Below are 20,905 nucleotides of genomic sequence, written 5' to 3'. Positions count from 1 at the left end.
CTATATTTTGTGGCCTAAAGCAGATGCTTTAGTTGCCTTATAGCAGGGTCGTGCCTGAGTATAGGGTTTGACTGAGTTTTGAGTTAAGGTTGGTGCGGATAACACAACAAACTTAAACCTTGTCACACCAAAATCACTAGGGACGGATAAACCCCACGAATATGTTAAATAAAACCCAACTTGATCCAAAAAAGGTTATAAATGAAACTAGTGAAATACTTAAATGGATTCAAAACTTTAATTTCGAAAATTTGGATTCAGGACCAAACTTAAAATATTTACGACACAAAAATAACAAACAACAATAGTATGCTTAAATTTGGTAATTTCGGTATTATCAACTACGTGTAAGATATCTAAAATTTGAAGAAGAAAAACTGACGATTGACCGAAAAGAAGCAAACTACAGCCTAATATGTATGACCCATAATTATTGGGCCCAAAATATTTTGGGTGAAACGGGGCCCAAATTGTTTTTTTTTTGTAAAATTAACATATTAGCGTAATGGATCTCAGAAAGAGAAGGATCTAGAAATTCTATATTGTATGGGTATATATATGCACTACTACCACCCACAAGTCTTCATATCTACTTGGCTGCTCTCTCTCTTCCCTTCATAAACCCTAGATCTCTCCTCGATAAGCAGCAACAATGGCAGACGCCGAGACTTTTGCTTTCCAAGCGGAGATCAACCAGTTGCTCTCCCTCATCATCAATACCTTCTACAGCAACAAGGAGATCTTCCTTCGTGAGCTCATCAGTAACTCCTCCGATGTAAGTCTCTCTCTTACTTTCTCCTGGATCGATCTGTATATTAGGTTTTGATTAGTGTTGCTGTTATCTCCGATATGAAAATTGGATTAGGGAACTCTACGATATCGAATCTGTCGTCTTAGATTTAGCGTTGCTGAGCTTCGATGAATTTGGTTTTCGTCTTTTTAGATAAACGGATCTTCAATCTAATATGGATTCTGTTTGTTTGTATAAGTTCTGTGTATTTATTACTTATCGTTCGGATCTTACTCTGGTGAAGTAGTTTTTGATTGAAATAAGGAACTCAGATGTATAGTATTGCTACCGATTTGACTTGAAGTAGTTGTGAATTGATTCTACGAGATATAGGTTGAGTTTCGTTCTATGTGTTTGTATACGTTCTATGTGTTTGTTACTTAAATGGTTTTGATCTTGTGAAACAGGCTTTGGACAAGATCAGATTCGAGTCATTGACCGATAAGAGCAAGCTTGATGGACAGCCAGAGCTTTTCATTCACATCATTCCTGACAAGACTAACAACACCTTGACCATCATCGATAGTGGTATCGGTATGACCAAGGCCGATTTGGTCAACAACCTTGGAACTATTGCGAGGTCTGGTACCAAGGAGTTCATGGAGGCTTTGGCTGCTGGTGCTGACGTTAGCATGATTGGGCAGTTTGGTGTTGGTTTTTACTCTGCTTACTTGGTCGCTGACAAGGTCATCGTCACCACCAAGCACAATGATGACGAGCAGTACGTGTGGGAGTCTCAGGCTGGTGGGTCTTTCACTGTGACCAGAGACACCTCTGGTGAGAGTCTTGGTAGGGGTACTAAGATGGTCCTTCACCTCAAGGAGGATCAGTTGGAGTACCTTGAGGAGAGGAGGCTTAAGGATTTGGTCAAGAAGCACTCTGAGTTCATCAGCTACCCTATCTCGTTGTGGATCGAGAAGACTATTGAGAAGGAGATCTCTGATGACGAGGATGAGGAAGAGAAGAAGGACGAGGAGGGAAAGGTTGAGGAAGTAGATGAGGAGAAAGAAAAGGAGGAAAAGAAAAAGAAGAAGATTAAGGAGGTTTCCCACGAGTGGGATTTGGTGAACAAGCAGAAGCCAATTTGGATGAGGAAGCCTGAAGAGATCAACAAGGAGGAGTACGCTGCTTTCTACAAGAGCCTCAGCAACGACTGGGAAGAGCACTTGGCCGTGAAGCACTTCTCGGTTGAAGGTCAGCTCGAGTTCAAGGCTGTTCTCTTTGTTCCCAAGAGAGCTCCTTTTGATCTCTTTGACACTAAGAAGAAGCCCAACAACATCAAGCTCTACGTCCGTCGTGTCTTCATCATGGACAACTGCGAGGATATCATTCCCGAGTACCTTGGATTTGTCAAGGGTATTGTCGACTCTGAAGATCTCCCTCTCAACATCTCAAGAGAGACGTTGCAGCAGAACAAGATCCTTAAGGTCATCCGCAAGAACCTCGTGAAGAAGTGCATGGAGCTCTTCTTTGAGATTGCTGAGAACAAGGAGGACTACAACAAGTTCTACGAAGCTTTCTCAAAGAATCTGAAGCTTGGCATCCACGAGGACTCTCAGAACAGAACCAAGATCGCTGAGTTGCTCCGCTACCATTCAACCAAGAGCGGTGATGAGTTGACCAGCCTCAAGGACTATGTGACAAGGATGAAGGAAGGTCAGGAAGATATCTTCTACATCACCGGTGAGAGCAAAAAGGCTGTTGAGAACTCTCCATTCCTTGAGAAGCTCAAGAAGAAAGGGTACGAGGTTCTCTACATGGTTGATGCCATCGATGAGTATGCCATTGGCCAGCTCAAGGAATTTGAGGGAAAGAAGCTCGTGTCTGCAACCAAGGAAGGTCTGAAACTGGGGGAGACGGAAGACGAGAAGAAGAAAAAGGAGGAGCTCAAGGAGAAGTTTGAGGGACTCTGCAAAGTGATCAAGGACGTTCTTGGTGACAAGGTCGAGAAGGTCATTGTCTCCGACCGTGTTGTGGACTCACCATGCTGTCTGGTAACAGGTGAATACGGCTGGACCGCAAACATGGAGAGGATCATGAAAGCGCAGGCCTTGAGAGACAGCAGCATGGGAGGTTACATGTCGAGCAAGAAGACAATGGAGATCAACCCAGAGAATGCCATCATGGACGAGCTGAGGAAGAGGGCTGAAGCCGACAAGAATGACAAGTCGGTGAAGGATCTTGTTCTTCTCCTGTTTGAGACTGCCCTTCTCACTTCAGGTTTCAGCTTAGACGAGCCCAACACCTTCGGGAGCAGAATCCACAGGATGTTGAAGCTGGGATTGAGCATTGATGACGATGATGCAGTGGAAGCCGATGCAGAGATGCCTCCGCTTGAGGATGATGCCGATGCTGAAGGTAGCAAGATGGAGGAGGTCGACTAAATCCTGCCTACTTGCTGCAGATGATGGTTTTTCTGGACTTCTCTGATCCTTTTTATCGTTTGAACCTTTTATTTCAGTATTTTTTCCTTCTCTTCTAGAGTATTATCTGCTTTTTTGTACGAACTATTATCTTTGGCTTTTGAGTAAGAAGGGGGGTTTTGCAATTTGATGGTTTGTTTCTAGCAAATCCAGAGTTTTTTTTGCATTGTTGATAGTACCCGACTATTCTTATCTTTGATTATTTTCTGAACTAGAAGCAATGATAGTGTCTGTACACGCGAAGATACTTTGCTTAGACAACATAGTAACCCACTTCCTGTGTCATGAGAAAAAGGTCTCTGGTTGCTTTGTTTTCAGTTTACAGGTTTCTTTGTTTTCTGTCTGTCTGTTTGCGAGTCTATTTTGCTTTTGTGATGAACATTATTAGTCTTCTGTGATTAGGCAGATAAGTTGGAAGACTTGAATACTTAATTTTGACAGACGAGTTCTTTCCGCATTGCTGCTCTCTGCTTAGTAAATTCAGTGACCACTGTTCTTGCATTATAATGTTTGCTATTTGGGAAAGACGACTTTGGTCTCAGGAATTTCTAGATCGAGTCATGTTATGCTATATTTTGATCTGTTCCCGTTACCGCTTCTAGCATCTATTGTCTATTGTTTGGTAAAACTGATTCATGTTATGAGCTTTGTGTGTTATATGCTTCAGTAAAAATGTAGAAGTGGGCACGAGTAGGACAGTCTATGTATCTTGTTCATTGGTAAGTAAAGTACTACCGTCACAGTTTTTACAAGAAGAATATTGCATGGGTTTATATAATCAAGTAAACGTTTTAAGTTTAGTATTAGCAGCACCTAACAATTCCTCAAATAACAATAACACACTGGTTGAAGTAAACCCTTCTACTAAAATTTTAGATCAATAAACTTAGAAACATATTAAGATTATATCCACATACATTTAACCAATCAACTTGAAAATTTGATGAAACAGTGAAATACAGGGTGCAATTTGAAACATCAATAACTTCTGGGTACATTTTTTGTAAAACATAAAACTGTATTGAAAATTGAAGAGAATCCAGTACAAAGTCGGGCCGACCCGGATCCAGCTCCACTGTCGTTTAACAAAAAAGATAAAAAAAAGTTTGATCTCAGAACGTCTCTCTCGATTACATTGCGGCTTAGGACTGAGTCAGTGAGTCTCCGGATCGAGTTAAGGGATGGGAGGCAACGGAGAATTGAAGTACGAGATCTCACAGAACGCGTACATCAAACTCGTCCTCCACTCTCTGCGCCACAAAACGGCGGCGGTCAACGGAGTCCTCGTCGGTCGAATCAGCTCAAAGGACGAAGGAGTCGTGGAGATCTCAGATTCCGTGCCGCTCTTTCACTCCAACCTCGCTCTCCTCCCTCCTCTCGAGATCTCCCTCATCATGGTCAGCCTCTCGCCTCTCTTCTTCTTCTTCTTATTACCTAGTGTTTTGAAATTGAATATTGGAGAGAGAACTTAGGATCTGATGTGTTTAGATAGAGGAGCATTACGTGGCTCAAGGTTTGAGTATTGTTGGCTACTTCCATGCCAACGAGAGGTTCGACGATGTGGAGCTCTCTGGTGCGGCTAAGAACGTCGGTGATCACATCTCTCGCTATTTCCCCCAGGCGCCAATTCTCTTGGTTTGAATCTCTTTTCCTCTGCTTTTCAGGTCAAAGCAGTTTTATTGAATCGCTAGGTCTAATCTCTGTTTTGTAGTTGGACAACAAAAAGCTTGAAGCCTTATCAAAGGGTAAAGATCGAAGCCCTGTGATGCAGGTTTGTTTTTCTCATCTTTAACAAATAGTTTTGGAAAAGCTTAGTATAGCATATGGATATTAGACTTCAAAATGTTGTCAATTTAAGTAGGGAGTATACATATATATATGAAAGTCATTCTACACCTGTATAACTTCTTGGCATTTGAAGGTATTCTATGTTGTTATTGCTATATAGGAAATAAATATACTGCTAATTGACTACGTTTCTAGACAACCTACTTTGAACTGTGCTACCAACTACTTTCAATCAACACTTTTCTCGCCCTTTTCTTTCTGCTTGATGCAATTTTCTTTTAGCTGCTGTTAATAGGTCAAGTTTTTTTTTTTTTTTTCCCGTTTAGTAACACTCTATGTTTATTGTATATGCTAGCTTTGTGTGAAAGATGCTTCCAAGAACTGGAGAGTTGTTGGAACTGATGGAGGAAGCAAGCTACTCTTGAAAGAGCCATCGGCCAATGTAGTTTTGTCAGATTACATTTCATCTGAGAAATGGAAGGTCGTCACAGATTTTGATGATCATCTTGATGATGTCACCAAGTAAGCTACATGAACCGCAAAAGCTACAACCTTTAAGTAGACGATGGGTAGCATCTCACTTGTTATTATTCATTGTTATTGCAGGGACTGGCTAAACTCTGGACTTTTCAACTGAAGACGGGTTTGTGTTATAGCTTATCAGAGTTTTGCTTTTATCATCTTCAGTCGAAAACAAAAACATGACCCTTGTTTACAATTTCCCTTGAATCTTGTTCAAGTATTATCTTAGCTTGCGCAACGGTCATATCTCAAACCCTAGTTTTATCATTTGAATGATATCTTTTGGGGCTTGTTCTAGTGATTCACTTAGTTTATATATCTTTGTTTGCACTTTGATTATATAGCTGAAATGAAAGCTTTGATTTATTTGGTTCTTCTTCTCAAATTTTGAAAAGTAAGTAGTTAAATCCTAAAGGACATGACCCTTTCGGGCAACACTCTTATCTGCATCAACCTTAAAACACAGGACAGCCTGTAATGACTACACCTTTGGCGGTGGGGCAATGCACTAGAGGGCAATGGTCTATTCTCGAGCCCCCACCAATCAGGTAAAACTCATGTCATTGTTCTGAAACACAAAGAATATCAACACTTCCATAATCGCAGTACCTGCATCAAGCGCTTCAGAGAGGATGTAGTTGTGCCTCGCCCATCAACTCTTAAGAAGACGTAGTAGACACAACCCCAAAGATGGTCCAGGACCAATAGTGTACAGCCTTGGCTTGTGGCATTGGGCATACTGCAGAGAATATCAATGGAACATGGATGTGTTTTAGCCATTTCTTCTCTGGGAACTTCTTAGACAGGTACCAGAAGGGAACTGGAGCCAAGATGCCGACGAGGAAGAACCAGTTCATCCCGGGACAAATACCTTCTTTGGTAAACATTCTCCTCGGACCGATCACTCCCCATATGATCGATGCATTGTAAAACACTTCATCTCAGGGACAAGTCCATGGACTACCCACTGGGAGCAAATCCGTGTTACATATGTTCTCGACGGATGTAATGAGCCACCAGGTTGTTCCGAAGCAGACTGTCGATGAAACCACAGTTGCAACAAGCTGGACGATGAATATAGATCTTGGAGGAATCTGCATGTAGTGACCAAGCTTGAAGTCTCCCACAAAGTTCAAGGCTTGAGACATACTGATGTATCCGTAGGTCTTGAAAGCCACACTGACTAATGACTTCCCTGGCTGCACATCTTCGAACTTGTTCTTTGTTGATGTCGTTGCTTTCTTCCACTTTCCCCATATAAACCTTGAGACACAACAAACAAACACAAAAGAAGCTTTAAGAGAGTGAGTATCATGTACTCCAAAAGATGTTGAAAGCTCCTTACTTTCCATCATAAGGAGAAGCAAATGATCGAGTGGTTTTTGCATCAGACACCCTCATCAATGCTCATGGGGAAGTTAAATGTGCCATACACTGGCTTGTTGTTTTTTATTTATTTATTCACGAACTATCTGTGTAACATCAAATGCTATGGAATAGAATGTGAAGTTGAGTTTGGTTCTTGAGCCACCTGTAAGACCAAACTAAAGTCAAATTGTTCAATCGTAGACAACGTTGTGCATGTTAAAAGTTGAAAGGTTCTCAGTTTTTTTCAGTTTCTTTTGTTGGAAAAGATGATTAAAAGTTAGGGAATTGTCAGTGAGCTGTTGATTGGTTGTAAGTAGTTAGTTAGAGACTATAGATCTCTCTCTCTCAGAAGTGGGACTTGTGTTGGAGAACATGACAACCCATTCTTCATCTATCTGTGTCAGATCTTGTTTTGGGACCTCCCAATATTATTTATCCTTTTGTGCTTTTTAAAAACAATTTACATTATTTAGAATTTATTTTCTTATATAAAAATAGTTCAAATATTCTGAAACCATTAAAGATATCTAACCGGTCGATTATATGATTCAATCAATCAATTTTTGTATAATGATGGTATGAATAATTCAAATACATTTTGTTTACTTTTTCGTGATTTTATTATATTCGAAAGAACATTTATATGTCTGCTGTTCAAAAGTACATTTTTCTAGCGAGAAAGATTATCTTATAACAAAAGAAGATATATTTAAATCAGGTGGACTATTAATTTTATTTTTATTTGCCAGACGAAATCATGTGGACTGTCTTCTGACATTTGGGTTGTACTAAAGTTTAAAGCATGTGGTTTTTTTTTTTTGGTCAAAAAAGCAGGTGGTTATCTAATCTATTAAAAGTGAAGTACAAATTAGAATTAACCCTTAGTTTTTCTAAATAATTACAAGTCTATGCCACTAGATTTTTTAATCATTTAATTATATTTCTAAATTAAGATTATGGAATCTTACCAAATATCTAAACTGATATTTTTTAAACTTGATTATAAAAATATCTAAACTGATATTTTTTAAACATGATTGTAAGAATCTTTTTTAACCAAATATTCTAAGAGTAGCCTTCCATATTCTCATTGTTCACTAAATCACTTTCCAATATATTAAGCAAAAAGTACATGTTATATATTCGGTAAATATTAATTTGTTTTCCTAAATTAAATTTGATTTAAATATACTTCATTTACTTTTCCATTAAATCAATGTCGAAAATATATATTTTTATCAGTTTCAAAAAATACTTTTTTATTGGACAAACAATTTATGGAAATTATAATATCAACTCTTCATTTAACAAATCTAAACGAGAAAGTATCACCAAATTTGAACCTAAACTGGATAAATATCCAAATGGATTTATATTATTCAAATTTATATGTTATATTATTTTTATTTTTAGATTTAGGTAAATATAGAGTATATATAAATTTTGAAAATTTAAAAATAATTTAAACGGATTATCCAAACCTGTAAAGATCCGAATCAAACCGGGACCAAAATTTATAAACAACCGAATACAGCTGGAATCTTTAAACTCAAAAAACTCAAATCCGAATAGATTTTAATCAAATTTGAGTGAGCATCCAAATATAAACCTCTAGCTTAGTCAATATAAAACGATCAAATATTATAAATACATCATTTAGTATAAATAAAAAAATTAAAATCGAAAATTAGTACCCGTGCGGACGCACGGGTCAAGATCTAGTATAGCATTATAACCTATAATTAAACAGTGATTAATTGGCCATAAGTTTACACTACCTACCACATAAGTAAATCAGAAAATGAAAAAATGAAAAAAGAAGTTACATGTAATAACTTTATAAAAGCAAGCTCATCATCGGGAATTATTTTGATTGACTTTAGAGAAAACAAAATTAAAGAAAACTAAAGAGTTAGCAGCTACATTAAGGTGTTGATCATTTGAACACTTTATATATTGGGTTTTTAATAACGAAAATTTGCTTCAAAATGCTAAAGTGAAACTCAAGCTAAGTACTGAAATGTACTAAAATCAAATATTATCATTTATTATTTTTTTTTTTAAAGAATTTTAAATTTTATTCAAATAAAAAAAAACTTGTTTACAGAGTCAACTGCTTCATTTTCTAAGCACAAGATAGAAAACTTAACTCAAAACCGAAAGCTTTAAACAAAAGAAAACAAGCTTAATTTCTACTAAACCATACTTCCATAGCTTTATCGTACTTCCCTCCCGGTCTCTTTCTCAAAGTAGTAATCCTATTCCGCACCATTTTATCAAGCCTACTCTTCATACAACTTGCTGATTGAGAATCTTCTCCAACTCTCCTCCTATTCCTCTCATGCCAGATTGCATATATCACCACTTGAAAGCCATATCTAAACAAGAAAGTCGGAATTTTCTCGCTTAGACCGGTAACCAGGACCTGAATCACCTGCGACTTGATAAAGGCTCCTGTGACCCGCAAGTTTCCCCATGATGCCTTTCCAAACTTCTCTTGAGTGATCACAATCAAAGAACAAATGGTCTCTGGTTTCCATAGCCGTTCTACAAAGCCAGCAAGTAGTTACAGCTTGAGGATTCCATTTGACTATCCTATCACCCGTGGCTAGCCTGTTATGAATCGCAAGCCAGGCAATAAAAGAGAATTTTGGAGTAGCTTCTCGAAACCAAATACCTTTAGCCCATATCACTTTTGGAGACTGAACTCTTGTGATGTTCCACGTCTGCGAAGTAGAGAAAACTGGTTTGAAATTTCCATTTTCTCGCTTCCACAACCAAGTATCTTCCTGATGGTTAAGCCCTTGACTTCTCAGACAAAGAATCTCCTTCTCAATTTGTTGAAAGATTTGAAATCTGTGTCTTCTTGCTCTGTAAGTCTGAATAACTCTTTCCACTGTCGAGTTTATAGGAATACCCATGATTAGACAACCTCTCACACCTGTTATCTCAATCAAACTTCCCAGTGGAGACCATCTTTCAAACCAAAAAGATGTATCAGAGCCGTTATTTACCTCCACTCTAGTTAACTGCGAAGCTACAGATCTTAGACGAAGAAGTTTCTTCCATATCCATGACCCAGAGCTACTCTTCTCACTTATACTCCAAAACGATCCTTTCCTTATGAGGTATTTCCAAATCCACTTCACCCATAGAGAATTTCTCGCAGACAGTAAGCGCCAAATAAGCTTCAAGTAAGTAACTCTGTTAACCTCAGATAGGTTTTTCAAACCAAGTCCACCCTCTTCTCTTGGTTTACAAACATCTATCCAAGCTATTTTTGCTTTATGAGTCGACAGAGATGGTCCCGACCAGAGGAATGCCGAGCATATGCTGTTAATTTCCTGAACACACATCTTCGGAAGGCTAAAAGCCGACATCCAGAAATTGGTTATGCTATAGATAACCGAACCAATTAGCTGGAGACGACCAGCAAAAGTGAGATGTCTTGCAGTCCACGATGAGATCCGAGTTCTGATTCTAGAGATGAGAGGGTTATAATCTCTTACTGTCATTTTCTTTGTTAGCAAAGGGAGACCAAGATATCTTACCGGTAGAGAGCCAGCTTCAAACGGGAATTGATCTAGAATCGCAACAATATTATCATTTAAAACATCCAGATTAACTAAATCATCATAGAAGAAATCTCTTTCCAAATAAAACTTATCTTAATTTATAAACCTTTTTAACAATTGGATACTGAAAATTAGTTAATTATAATTTGTTGTAATTGGATGCTTTTTTTATTCTAAAAATGGAATTGTCATGCTTGTTCCACGTCCCAAGCGGATCGTGTAGCAATGGTCGTTATTGGATTTAAGACCATGATGTCGTTATTGGATTTAAGAGCATGATGTTAAAGTGAATTATTGAGATAACTAAACGGACAAACTATACCTACTTGTGTTTTTAATGCTCAACAATCTTGTGTTTTGTCAACTTCCATTTGAACCTTTTCTAGAGACCGATTCAAAAATAGATTTCAAATTCGATTGGACTTAGGGTAAATAATCAAATGTGCCCTAAATTACTATATTCGAAGAATTAGTCTTGAATCAGACCTCAATGGAAAACCAAATAAATATTTTAAGATATCCAAAATATAAATATATATCTTAAAAATATTAATTATAATTATACTTATAACTATTTTAATAACTTAAGTTAAATCATAAATTAAATATCTTAATTATTTTTATATTTTGAGTATTTATGAATAAAATAGAATAGTTTTTGAATAGAAAATACTCAATGTCTAACGTCTAATGTATATTTTTAGTTATTTTGGATATATTTAGGTAATTTGAATACAAAATATCTGAAAACGAATTGTATAATAAGATTAGTTTGGATATTTATCCAAACTCGTTTTAAATACGTTGATTATTCAGTTAGTTTAGGTTTCTATACATTAAAACTAAATCGACATGGATCTGAAAGGATGCAGATTTAAATCCAACCCAAAATTTTGTAATATTCAAACTAGAGCTAAATTTTAAAATTCAAAAAATTCAATATCCTGAAAAATCAATCTGTATTCCGAACGAATGTAGAAATGCCCATATTAATTTGGAGAAAACAAAAAACACATCGAAATAATTGAAATCCCTCAAAAACAAAATAAAAATAAAATATTCAATATTTTATGTAACCCAACCCATCAGTCTCTCTCTCTCGTCCCTCTTTTCATGGTGTAGAGACCCCACCCATCTCTCTTCTATCTCCATTTCAATGGAAGCAAGGGGACGTGTCCATTTCTCTCTCTCTCTATCTATCTCACTCTACAGCGTCACATGAACAGTGACTGTTTCTCTCCCTCTTCCCTTTGCTTAATCCTTCCGTAGAAACGGTGTATCTCGTGATCTCTTCAATCGCTCAACTCTAAGGTAACTATTAATTAACTTCTCTCTCTCTCTCTCTGTAAAGCTCTGTTCCTTTCTTCTTTTATTTTTTCTGGGCTCTACTCTCTGATTCTCGTTAGATCCAAAAGGCCTTTACTTTGCTCTTCTTACTTTAACGAGATCTATGAGAGAGAAGAAAAACTCCAACTTTTTCAATTGAAAAGTTTTGATTTTGATTCTGAATTCAAGATCCTATCAGCTCAATACGTTGTTGAGAGACTCTGTTTTTAGAGCTTATTTGGTGCTTAGTTAGTAAGATCCGTGATTATTGATCTTATTGATTCTCAATCTTCTCATTAATCTCATGGTTTTGTTTGATGACTGGATCAGGTCCACTCTTTGATGGCAATATTGATCACTAGAGGCTAGAGCCAAGGAGGAAACAATTGGTTTCTAAAAAACTGAATCAAAGATCAAAGCTTTGCTCTGCTTAGTTCCCACCAATGGCCTCCAAGACTCCAGAAGGATCACTCACCAGTTCCACTAACACTATCTCAGCCAACACTTTAGCAGATCAAGTATCTTCCACTCTGTCCTTAGCCGATCCAAGTACCGACAGCAAAACCGCTAATAATAATAACAACAAGACCAGCGAGCAAGGCGAGAGCGGGAAGAGCAGCACATGTAGACCGAGCACGAGCAGCGACATAAGCGACGAGAGCACTTGCAGCAGCTTCAGCAGCAGCATCAACAAACCACACAAGGCCAACGACGTTAGATGGGAAGCCATCCAAGCCGTTAGAACCAAACACGGCGGTTTGGGTTTGAACCATTTCAGGCTATTGAAGAGGTTAGGATGTGGGGACATAGGAACGGTTCATCTCGCGGAGTTGAACGGGACGAGGTGTTACTTCGCCATGAAGGTTATGGACAAAACCGCTTTGGCTAGCAGGAAGAAGCTTCTCAGAGCTCAGACCGAGAGGGAGATACTGCAGTGTCTTGACCACCCGTTTCTTCCCACGTTGTATAGTCATTTCGAGACTGAGAAGTTCTCTTGTTTGGTTATGGAGTTTTGTCCTGGTGGTGACTTGCATACGCTCAGACAGAGACAGCCAGGGAAACGTTTCACCGAGCAAGCAGCTAAGTAAGAATCAGAGTATCTTGTATCCCAAGAAAACTGTTTCTGTGTATTGTATTGACTTCTTGTTTACTGTTTTTGTCAGGTTCTATGTAGCGGAGGTGCTTCTTGCAATGGAGTATCTACACATGCTTGGGATCATTTACCGTGATCTGAAGCCAGAGAACGTTCTTGTGAGAGATGATGGACACGTGATGCTTTCGGATTTCGATCTCTCCTTGAGATGTACCGTTAGCCTCTCTATAGTCAGATCATCAACCAATCTCGGATCCGAAGGCTTGTCAAAGAGTTCGGTTTCTTGCTCGCAGCAGCCATCTTGCATACAGCAGCCTTCTTGCATCTCGATGGCTCCCACGTCCTGCTTCGGTCCTCGGTTCTTCTCTAAATCCAAGAAAGACAAGAAACCGAAAACAGACAACGGTAACCACCAAGTGACTCCCTTACCAGAGCTCGTTGCTGAGACAAGCGCCCGTTCCATGTCGTTTGTGGGGACACACGAGTACTTGGCTCCGGAGATCATCAAAGGTGAAGGACACGGAAGCGCGGTTGATTGGTGGACTTTTGGGATCTTTCTTTACGAGCTGTTGTTTGGTAAAACGCCGTTCAAAGGGTCTGGAAACAGAGCGACGCTCTTCAATGTGGTTGGTCAGCCTTTGAGGTTCCCTGAGTCTCCGGTTGTCAGCTTTGCAGCTAGAGATTTGATAAGGAACTTGCTTGTGAAGGAGCCACAGCATAGGTTAGCTTACAAGCGTGGAGCAACAGAGATTAAGCAGCATCCTTTCTTTGAAGGAGTGAACTGGGCTTTGGTTAGGTGTGCTAGTCCGCCTGAGATTCCTAAACCGGTTGATCTCGAACCGGTGAATTGTAGTCCTTCTGTAGTACCAGCTGCTGCATCTACAAGCGTCAGAACTGATCAGAGCAATTATCTCGAGTTTGATTTCTTCTGAATGTGTTCTTGCAAGAAACTGTGGACACGATTTGATGATGATGCCTCTTATTGTTTCTTTGCAAATTCTTCAGAATCTGTTTAGTGTTTTTCTTTTTTTCTTTTCACGTGTTGAACAAGTTATGAGATTTGTATCATTCTTCAACAATCTGAGACAGTCTCTGTACCACATCTTCTGAAGTTAAAATGTTATTAGACACCAACCATATGATCAGTTTCTCAACATTATACATAACTTCCTCAGCTACAACAACACAAGGAGACGAAACAAAACAACCGAAGTAGATTTGATCCAATTTACACCAACAAACCAGTTTTTTTTTCACATTATAGACCATAGCTGCAACTGCTTCTGATCTAAAATCACAAAGCTTTCTTTGTTCACAACAATAAAAGTTCTCAAATCTTGAAAAGACAGCATACATCTCAAATGGGTTTCTCACCAGGGAGATAAGAAGGAGAACCCCACTCCACTTGATTCTTCTTTCTACTAAAGATCCCACTTAGATTAGGTAAAAGCACTTTCTTTGATACCACAGAGGTTTTTGTCTTCTCCAGTTTGTTGTGGATAGGCTTCTGTTTATTAGTAGCTTTGTAATGATGTTGCGGTGATGACTCAGCGGATATCTTGGCCTCAGCCTCTGCGAGGATCCTCGAGGCCACTTCCTCTGCTTTCTTCTGATCTCTTTCACGCCACCTTCTGAGTTCTCCTTCGACTGCTTTCTTAGCAGCATCAGCCATAGCTGCCTTCTTCAGTGCTTCTTCTGTTGCGGTCTTCAGCTTCTCAATCTCCTCTTGTGTAGTCTCTAACTTCTTCAGTGTCTCGGTTTCGCTAGCTCTAACTGCTTCCACCTGAGCCTGTGCAGCCGCCACTTTCATATCCGCCAACTTATCGAACACCTCAGCTCTCTTGCTCAGCGAGTTGAACTCCTCCCGAGACAGTGTGATGCTCTGAGCTCCAGACTCGGATGATGTCGACTTACGGGCAGCGTCTGTTTTCTCAGACATTGACTTTATCTGTCCAAGCGCCTTTGCCTCGGCAGCTTTTGCTTCCTCGGCTTCATCTAGAGCGACCCTCAAGTTTAGCTCTGTCTCTTCGAGCGTGAGATGAGCGGTTTCAGCTTCCTTCATTAACCCCTCGGCTTTGTTTCTCATCTCCTCAGCTCCTCTTCGAGCAGCTTCTGTCTCGGAAGATATCTGATTCAAAGTTGACATCATATCTTCCAAAGCAGCCTTTGCTTTAGTTTCCTCCGCAACACATTCTTCTAGCTCACTCTTGCTTTTGCTAAGCTTCAGGTTAAGATCTCCAGCCACAGATTCGATCTCACCCTCCTTCGCTTCAACTTCACTCCGCTCTGTCTTCACATTCTTCAGCTCTGCTTTGAGAGACTCCACCGACTCTTGCAAAGACTTCTCTTCTTCCACAAACTTCTCTAGCAAACCCTTCGCTTCGTTCAACTCCAAACTCACACCATTAACGGAATCCACATCAGATGCTTTCACAGTCTCCATCTGCTTCTGCAACTCGTCTATCTCGTTATAAGTCTCAGTAAGCTGCGCTTCAAGCTTTTTAGCAAACTCAGGATCAAACTCTTTCCTCAAAGCGAGTAGCTTCTTGGCAGATTCTTCCATGCCAGCTTTATACGTCCGCTGCTGAATCTCCTTCTCCGAGAATATCTCAGACTGTTCTTTACGAGCTTGAGAACACGCAAGCTTAGTCTCCTCAACAGATCCATTAACAGCTTCTATCTCCTTTCTAAGCAACTCAATCTTCTCAGAATAAACTTTACTCACTTCCTTAGCTTCCTCTTCTCTGGTCAAAGCAACACTCTTTGTATCCGCAATCTCGTTAGAAACCTGACGGATCTTCCTCAGCTCTTGCTTCGCTGCATCAAGCTCCTTACACACCATCCCATACTCATCATCATCACCACTACTACTACTACCACACACAGAGACAGAGCCACTCTCTGGTTTCGCTTCCCTGATCCGGCTCTCCGCTGCTTCGGTCACTTTATTAGCAGAATCTCTCGACTCGCTAACAGCATCGAGCTTACGAGTAAGCTCGTCGACGGTCCTCTTAGCCCAATCCAGCTCACTCAACGCTTGGTCTCTCACTGTTTCAGCGTTCTTAACCTGCTCCCTCAGCTTGTTCAGCTCCTTCTGCGCCAAGTGAAGCTCTGTCTGCTTCACCAAAACTTTCTGCAAAACCACAACACAACAAAACACAAACTCTGAACAAAACTGTTTGTGAATCAAATCAATCAAAAGAGTGTTTATTTTTTGTTTTAACCTCAGCGGATTGAGGACTGGGTTTACGAATGAGAGGGTGCTTATCAGCGGAGAGGGCAGCTTCACCGAAGAGGTTAACAGCATGTTTAACGGATTGGAAAGGAGCGCTTGTGTCAATCTCACCAACCTCTGAAGAAGAAGAAGATGAATCTTTACCTCCTCCTCCTTTCTTAGCAACCATTTTTTCTTTCTTTATAACAGACTCACCAGTCACCACCTAATCACAGAGAGAAACAGTTTAAGCAATAATCAAAAACCCTAAGAAGATGTTATTAAAAGGGGAATAATGATTTAATAATAAAAGACTATTCCTTTTTTGAACCCTAACAATCAGTAAGAATCCGCAAGCACAGATCGTATCAATCGATTACCAAAAGAGAGGCTATAAATCGAAAACATGAACCTTTAAAGACTATCGAATTCGTTTACCTGATCTTTCCGGGGACTCAAGTTTTTAATCGCTTTTCTGAGGAGAAAAGAGATGGGAAAGATTAGAGCTTTGGACGGAAAGGAGATGAAGTTTTGAATTTCTTCAGAGAGAGAGAGAGAGAGAGAGAGCAAAAGTCAGTGGCGATGAGAGAGAAACCAGGAGAAAGAGAGAGAGGGAAGTGTATTTGGTTGACAAATGGCAGCTTTTGTTTGGTCAAAGGTGAAACCTAATGGTAATTTATTTTTGGACGGCGAGTAAATCTCTCTATTAGTGTTGCTTTATTTAGCTACTTCGTGAGAAACTGAGATCCATAAAGCCTTCAAGAGTTAAAGGCTATGTTCTTAATGGACCACACTTAATTTTGTTTTTAAGTGATTTAGCTAAGCTGTAAAGTGTGCCAAAAAGAACGGTTACTCGTTTAATAAGTAACTACTTAAAAAAATAATTCAATCGTTCGATACCCCATCTCATCATTCATATGCTCTGGGCCCAATCCATAATCCATATAATTAAGAGAAAGTTGGTAAATTCCAGAAGAAAAAAATAAAGAAATTGCGTGGAGGTTGATGGGAAAATTCAAAGAACTATTTTCACATCACACGTGAGCTAGACGACATGTAATGCTAAAAAATATATATAGATCTAATTTATATACTACTATATTGTTGACTAGTCAGAATTGGGGCCAAGACCTCCAAGGATGATCATATTGACAATGATTTTTGTTCTTTGTAATTTGCCTCCACTTGGTGTTTGCATATCACAATTTTATACGAGAGAATACAAAAATATCCATCCACCTCTCCTTTGATAGTTGTGATCATCACAAAATAGTATGCGCCTATTTTTCTCACTTTGACCAAAAAGAAGCAAAGCTCGAAATTAATTGTATATCCACTGAAAACGAGACAAGAAAATCTTTACTAATACAAATATCTACATTTTACAGAAGGTATCTATCCACCATAAGCTCCCAGTAAAGCTCATCAATATAAACCAACTTCCTCCCATGTGTTTGGTTTCATCATGTCTGTGTTTTCTGTTGTAACAACAGAGCAGGAAGCAATTAAGAGCCACTTGAACAGAGGGGTTCTCAAATTTTTATTCAATGGATCTTCATATATTTTCGTGGCAAAACAAAAGGATCAACACTACAACACAATAGATATATATAATATTTTTGTTGGTCGTAAATAAATGATAAAATCAACCATAAAATGAAACCAAAAAACCGACCCATATGAGAAGCATTACATAATAGATACAGTGGCAACACGATTTTACAGCATTTTTTTTAAGAAGAACAAACGACTTTCAAAGAAAATGGAATCATAATCGTGATACTAAAAGTGGGTTGCTCCAAACTCATCTTAGGAACCTTTTTTTTTTTGTTGTTGTGGGTACTTTCAAGAAAGACAATAAAAACATAAAATATCATTGCTTTAGATCTCTAAGCAATGTGACTTTTCTTTAGGGGAGGGGAGGCAAGCAAAATCCATCTTTGTGTCATTCAGGAGTCCACAGCTGGAGATTGCATGCAGCAGAGCCATTTTTTCTGAAACCAAAAAGAAACAGTATTTTTGTGTGACCATGGATGGAAAGAGAGAAGAGAAGACGAAGATAGAGAAGAGAAACTTACGGGCTGGGGTTTACTAGGATCACCTCCTCCTCCTCCTCCGGACTTAGCATGACCATCAGTGGATTTACCAGGTGATCCGGGTTTGCCACCGGTCTTCTTCTCATCCCTAGCTTTGTTGAATATGACTGTGAAACCTTCAGCTGATGCTGGATCGTTCACATCCCATTCACCAAACTTGGGCAAGGGACGACCTTTGTCCTGTTCATGTGATGTTGAAACCCACAAAAATGGTGACAAACCAATACATAATATCTTTTTTTTTGGGCAAACCAATACATAATGTCTATTAGATGAAGCTCAAATGTGTTACCCCTTGCGCCAATAGATAAAACTAATTTGTCTATTCACATGTTGTTTAAGTGTATGATGACATTTCTATAACAAAGGCTCACCAAGCAAATGTGAAAACAGGACTTAAACTAATGAAAACCAGTTATACAATCAAGTACTGTCATGATAGGAAAAAAAGGTTTTTACAACGACCCAAAACTAATCAACCTTCCATTTTTTTTTCTAGCAAACAGTATAAACACCCACAAGTCAAAGAGAGTACCAAAACTAATCTCATAAGAGAAATTCAAAAAGTTCTTATCCACCTATTCTTTTGTTAGGTGAGAAAAAAAAAACTAAGTTTGTTGAACTAGTAGTGAAAATCAAATCTTGTCTCAAAATAAGCACAAGGCCAAAAAAAAAAAAAACATTTTGCCACACAATATTTTTTGTTTTATGCCTCTTGACTATCAAATTCAGAACTATTTCATCTCAATCCAAAAATCAGAACCCTTCAAAACATAATAATAAGCTATTATACAAATCAAAACCTCAAATAAAGAACTCCTCCAAGTTGTTTTAAATAAATCTAAGCTTAAATCAAATCGAATTCTGAATCAGATAGCTAAGATCGAAACTTTTAAACGTATAAGAAAAAAACATAGATCCAGGAACAAGACAAGAGCTCATCAGAATCACAAACATCACATCTATTCTCCGATCGAAATCGTGTGTTCTCTATCTAGCATAACATGGCGAAACAGAATAGAAATCATTTTAAGAAGATTTGAGGTTTTTTGAACGTACCGACATAGGGGTCTGAAGAAAGGGAGGAAGATTTAATCCCAGAGAATTAATGGAAATAAACGATTCGAAGAAAAAGGAGATGAGGAAAGCCGCCGAGAAAACCAGGGAAAGTGTGAGAACACAATTGATCGCAGATGAGAGAGAGAGAGACAGACTTTCCTTTTTTTCCTCTTTTTTTCTTTTTTTCTCTCTCTCTCTTTTATGAGTTTATCCTTACTCTGCCTTCTCGATGCGATGTCTGTGACGGTTTATATAAACGGAGTTAGTCCAAGTTTCGTGACGCTTTTTTGGTTTATAACGGAACCTTGAGCTGGGCTACGGCTGTTAATTGAGCGCTAACATGTTTGGTTCCGACCGATGCAAAGCAAGTGACTTTGCTGGCTTTGTTTTGTCTTGTAGCTTTAATATTAACTAGCTTTTACCCGCACTCCCGTGCGGGTGTTTGTTCTTCAAAATTATATATTTCACTTTTAACAACGTATATTTATTTTTCTTGATTGTTTAGAAAGAACTCGCAAAGTAAAAAGTCGCACCACAAAAAGATAAGGATAGAGATACATAATTTTTTTTGTTAAAAAAAAGATACTCGTTATTTATCTTCTTGTTATAGATTCATACGTTAATTGACTTTTGATATTGGTGTGTCTTGTTCAACTTATTTAGCGCTCATTTATAAACTATAATATTTTTAGTTTGTTTTTATTCATTTCGTTTGGAAAATTAAACATTAAAGTGTAAAATATTAGAGTTTTACGTATATATGTGGGTTGTATTAAATTTTACTATAAATATTGTGATTTAAAATTGATATAAAATTCATTTTATTATGAGATTTTATAAAACAAATATATTATTTAGACAGAAACATAAAATAATAATGAAACAAAGTTACCAAAATTAAACTTTCAAAATAAGTATATATTTTTGCAAATTTAATTTAGCAAGCCTAATTTAAGTAAATAAATTGAGCCATTTTGTTATGGTTAAAAATTTGGTACATTTATATTTTACAGTTACCTAAGAACGTCTATTGTGGACCTTTATACCAGAATCTAAGCCCATATATTATTTTTTCCCCGGAAAAAAAGATAGAAACATATTTTTCTTTTACCGAGTTTTTCTCATTTCTTTATAAATTTCTGTTATCTTTTTTTAACAAAAAAATTTATGTATCTCTTCCTTATCTTTTGTGGTGCCGACTTTTTACCTTGCGAGTTCTTTCTAAAACAATCAAGAAATATACTGAAGTTTCACTCAAATGATAAATCTACCTAATTTTTACTGCAAATTTTGGCATAAAGTTTTGAGTTTCTTGATTGAAGTGTATTTGATTTTTCACGATTGGTGTATTGTTAGATTGAACCAAAAACTACAAATAGATAGGTGATGGTTCCATATAAATTATTTTGATTCCGTACCCGTGCGTCCGTCCGGGTGTGTTTTTTAAAATTTGTTAATAGATAATATTGTTATAAAATTATGATTTATATATTTATATATATATTTTAAATGTGTTGGTTGTTTATTTTTGTTAGATGCCTGCACTAACTAAAATTACATCTTAATAAATTTAATTTTTTTTTATTTATTATTGATCACTTTTATATTGTATTTGCTTATAAATTTAACCTTTTAATATGCTTGTATATAC

The 20,905-nt window shown here is 38.0% G+C and overlaps 5 protein-coding genes and 1 pseudogene across 6 annotated transcripts in view; 3 read left to right on the top strand and 3 right to left on the bottom strand.

Annotated features, from left to right (window-relative positions):
• The first annotated feature begins 578 nt into the window (after positions 1–578).
• Positions 579–3,338, top strand: LOC130509255 (heat shock protein 90-2). Its single transcript, XM_057005024.1, has 2 exons — positions 579–775; positions 1,198–3,338. The coding sequence occupies exons 1-2, from the start codon at positions 653–655 to the stop codon at positions 3,172–3,174; spliced, it is 2,100 nt and encodes a 699-aa protein (XP_056861004.1). The 5' UTR covers positions 579–652; the 3' UTR covers positions 3,175–3,338.
• Positions 3,339–4,277: 939 nt separating this feature from the next.
• Positions 4,278–5,889, top strand: LOC130509256 (ER membrane protein complex subunit 8/9 homolog). Its single transcript, XM_057005025.1, has 5 exons — positions 4,278–4,610; positions 4,702–4,848; positions 4,925–4,984; positions 5,357–5,523; positions 5,608–5,889. The coding sequence occupies exons 1-5, from the start codon at positions 4,395–4,397 to the stop codon at positions 5,636–5,638; spliced, it is 621 nt and encodes a 206-aa protein (XP_056861005.1). The 5' UTR covers positions 4,278–4,394; the 3' UTR covers positions 5,639–5,889.
• On the bottom strand, positions 5,886–7,441 carry LOC108844197 (oligopeptide transporter 1-like; annotated as a pseudogene).
• Positions 7,442–11,576: 4,135 nt separating this feature from the next.
• Positions 11,577–14,022, top strand: LOC108847157 (serine/threonine-protein kinase D6PK). Its single transcript, XM_018620342.2, has 3 exons — positions 11,577–11,777; positions 12,123–12,876; positions 12,956–14,022. Exons 2-3 carry the CDS (start codon positions 12,236–12,238, stop codon positions 13,815–13,817), a joined length of 1,503 nt encoding a protein of 500 aa, XP_018475844.2. The 5' UTR covers positions 11,577–11,777; positions 12,123–12,235; the 3' UTR covers positions 13,818–14,022.
• Positions 14,023–14,081: 59 nt separating this feature from the next.
• On the bottom strand, positions 14,082–16,716 carry LOC108847156 (WEB family protein At5g55860). Its single transcript, XM_018620341.2, has 3 exons — positions 16,538–16,716; positions 16,110–16,325; positions 14,082–16,018 (listed from the first exon to the last, which is right to left on the bottom strand). The coding sequence occupies exons 2-3, from the start codon at positions 16,287–16,289 to the stop codon at positions 14,243–14,245; spliced, it is 1,956 nt and encodes a 651-aa protein (XP_018475843.2). The 5' UTR covers positions 16,290–16,325; positions 16,538–16,716; the 3' UTR covers positions 14,082–14,242.
• A 1,040-nt stretch (positions 16,717–17,756) lies between these two features.
• Positions 17,757–20,905, bottom strand: part of LOC130509481 (protein NOI4-like) — a 4,998-nt gene continuing 1,849 nt past the window's right edge. The window contains exons 1-3 of one of the 2 annotated variants that reach the window (XM_057005559.1): positions 19,255–19,303; positions 18,178–18,375; positions 17,757–18,093 (exon numbers count right to left, since the gene is read on the bottom strand). In XM_057005559.1, coding sequence (XP_056861539.1) covers positions 18,049–18,093; positions 18,178–18,375; positions 19,255–19,260 — 249 coding nt within the window. In that variant the 5' untranslated portion in view covers positions 19,261–19,303 and the 3' untranslated portion in view covers positions 17,757–18,048. Of the gene's footprint in view, positions 18,094–18,177; positions 18,376–19,254; positions 19,304–20,905 lie in introns of those variants that run through there. The other variant, XM_057005558.1, reaches the window with a different exon arrangement.

This window comes from Raphanus sativus, chromosome 3, assembly GCF_000801105.2.
Source record: "Raphanus sativus cultivar WK10039 chromosome 3, ASM80110v3, whole genome shotgun sequence".
Taxonomy (NCBI): Eukaryota; Viridiplantae; Streptophyta; class Magnoliopsida; order Brassicales; family Brassicaceae; genus Raphanus; species Raphanus sativus.
Note: the sequence above shows the minus strand (reverse complement) of the source record. Positions and strands in the feature narration are given on the sequence as shown.

Coding starts and splice junctions, on each gene's coding strand:
- LOC130509256 (XM_057005025.1), top strand. CDS start 4,395: ATGGGAGGCAACGGAGAATTGAAGTACGAGATCTCACAGAACGCGTAC. Junction 4,611..4,701: donor TCGAGATCTCCCTCATCATG/GTCAGCCTCTCG, acceptor TGATGTGTTTAG/ATAGAGGAGCATTACGTGGC. Junction 5,524..5,607: donor CATCTTGATGATGTCACCAA/GTAAGCTACATG, acceptor TTGTTATTGCAG/GGACTGGCTAAACTCTGGAC.
- LOC130509255 (XM_057005024.1), top strand. CDS start 653: ATGGCAGACGCCGAGACTTTTGCTTTCCAAGCGGAGATCAACCAGTTG. Junction 776..1,197: donor TCATCAGTAACTCCTCCGAT/GTAAGTCTCTCT, acceptor CTTGTGAAACAG/GCTTTGGACAAGATCAGATT.
- LOC108847157 (XM_018620342.2), top strand. CDS start 12,236: ATGGCCTCCAAGACTCCAGAAGGATCACTCACCAGTTCCACTAACACT. Junction 12,877..12,955: donor TTCACCGAGCAAGCAGCTAA/GTAAGAATCAGA, acceptor TGTTTTTGTCAG/GTTCTATGTAGCGGAGGTGC.
- LOC108847156 (XM_018620341.2), bottom strand. CDS start 16,289: ATGGTTGCTAAGAAAGGAGGAGGAGGTAAAGATTCATCTTCTTCTTCT. Junction 16,019..16,109: donor CCAGTCCTCAATCCGCTGAG/GTTAAAACAAAA, acceptor GTGGTTTTGCAG/AAAGTTTTGGTGAAGCAGAC.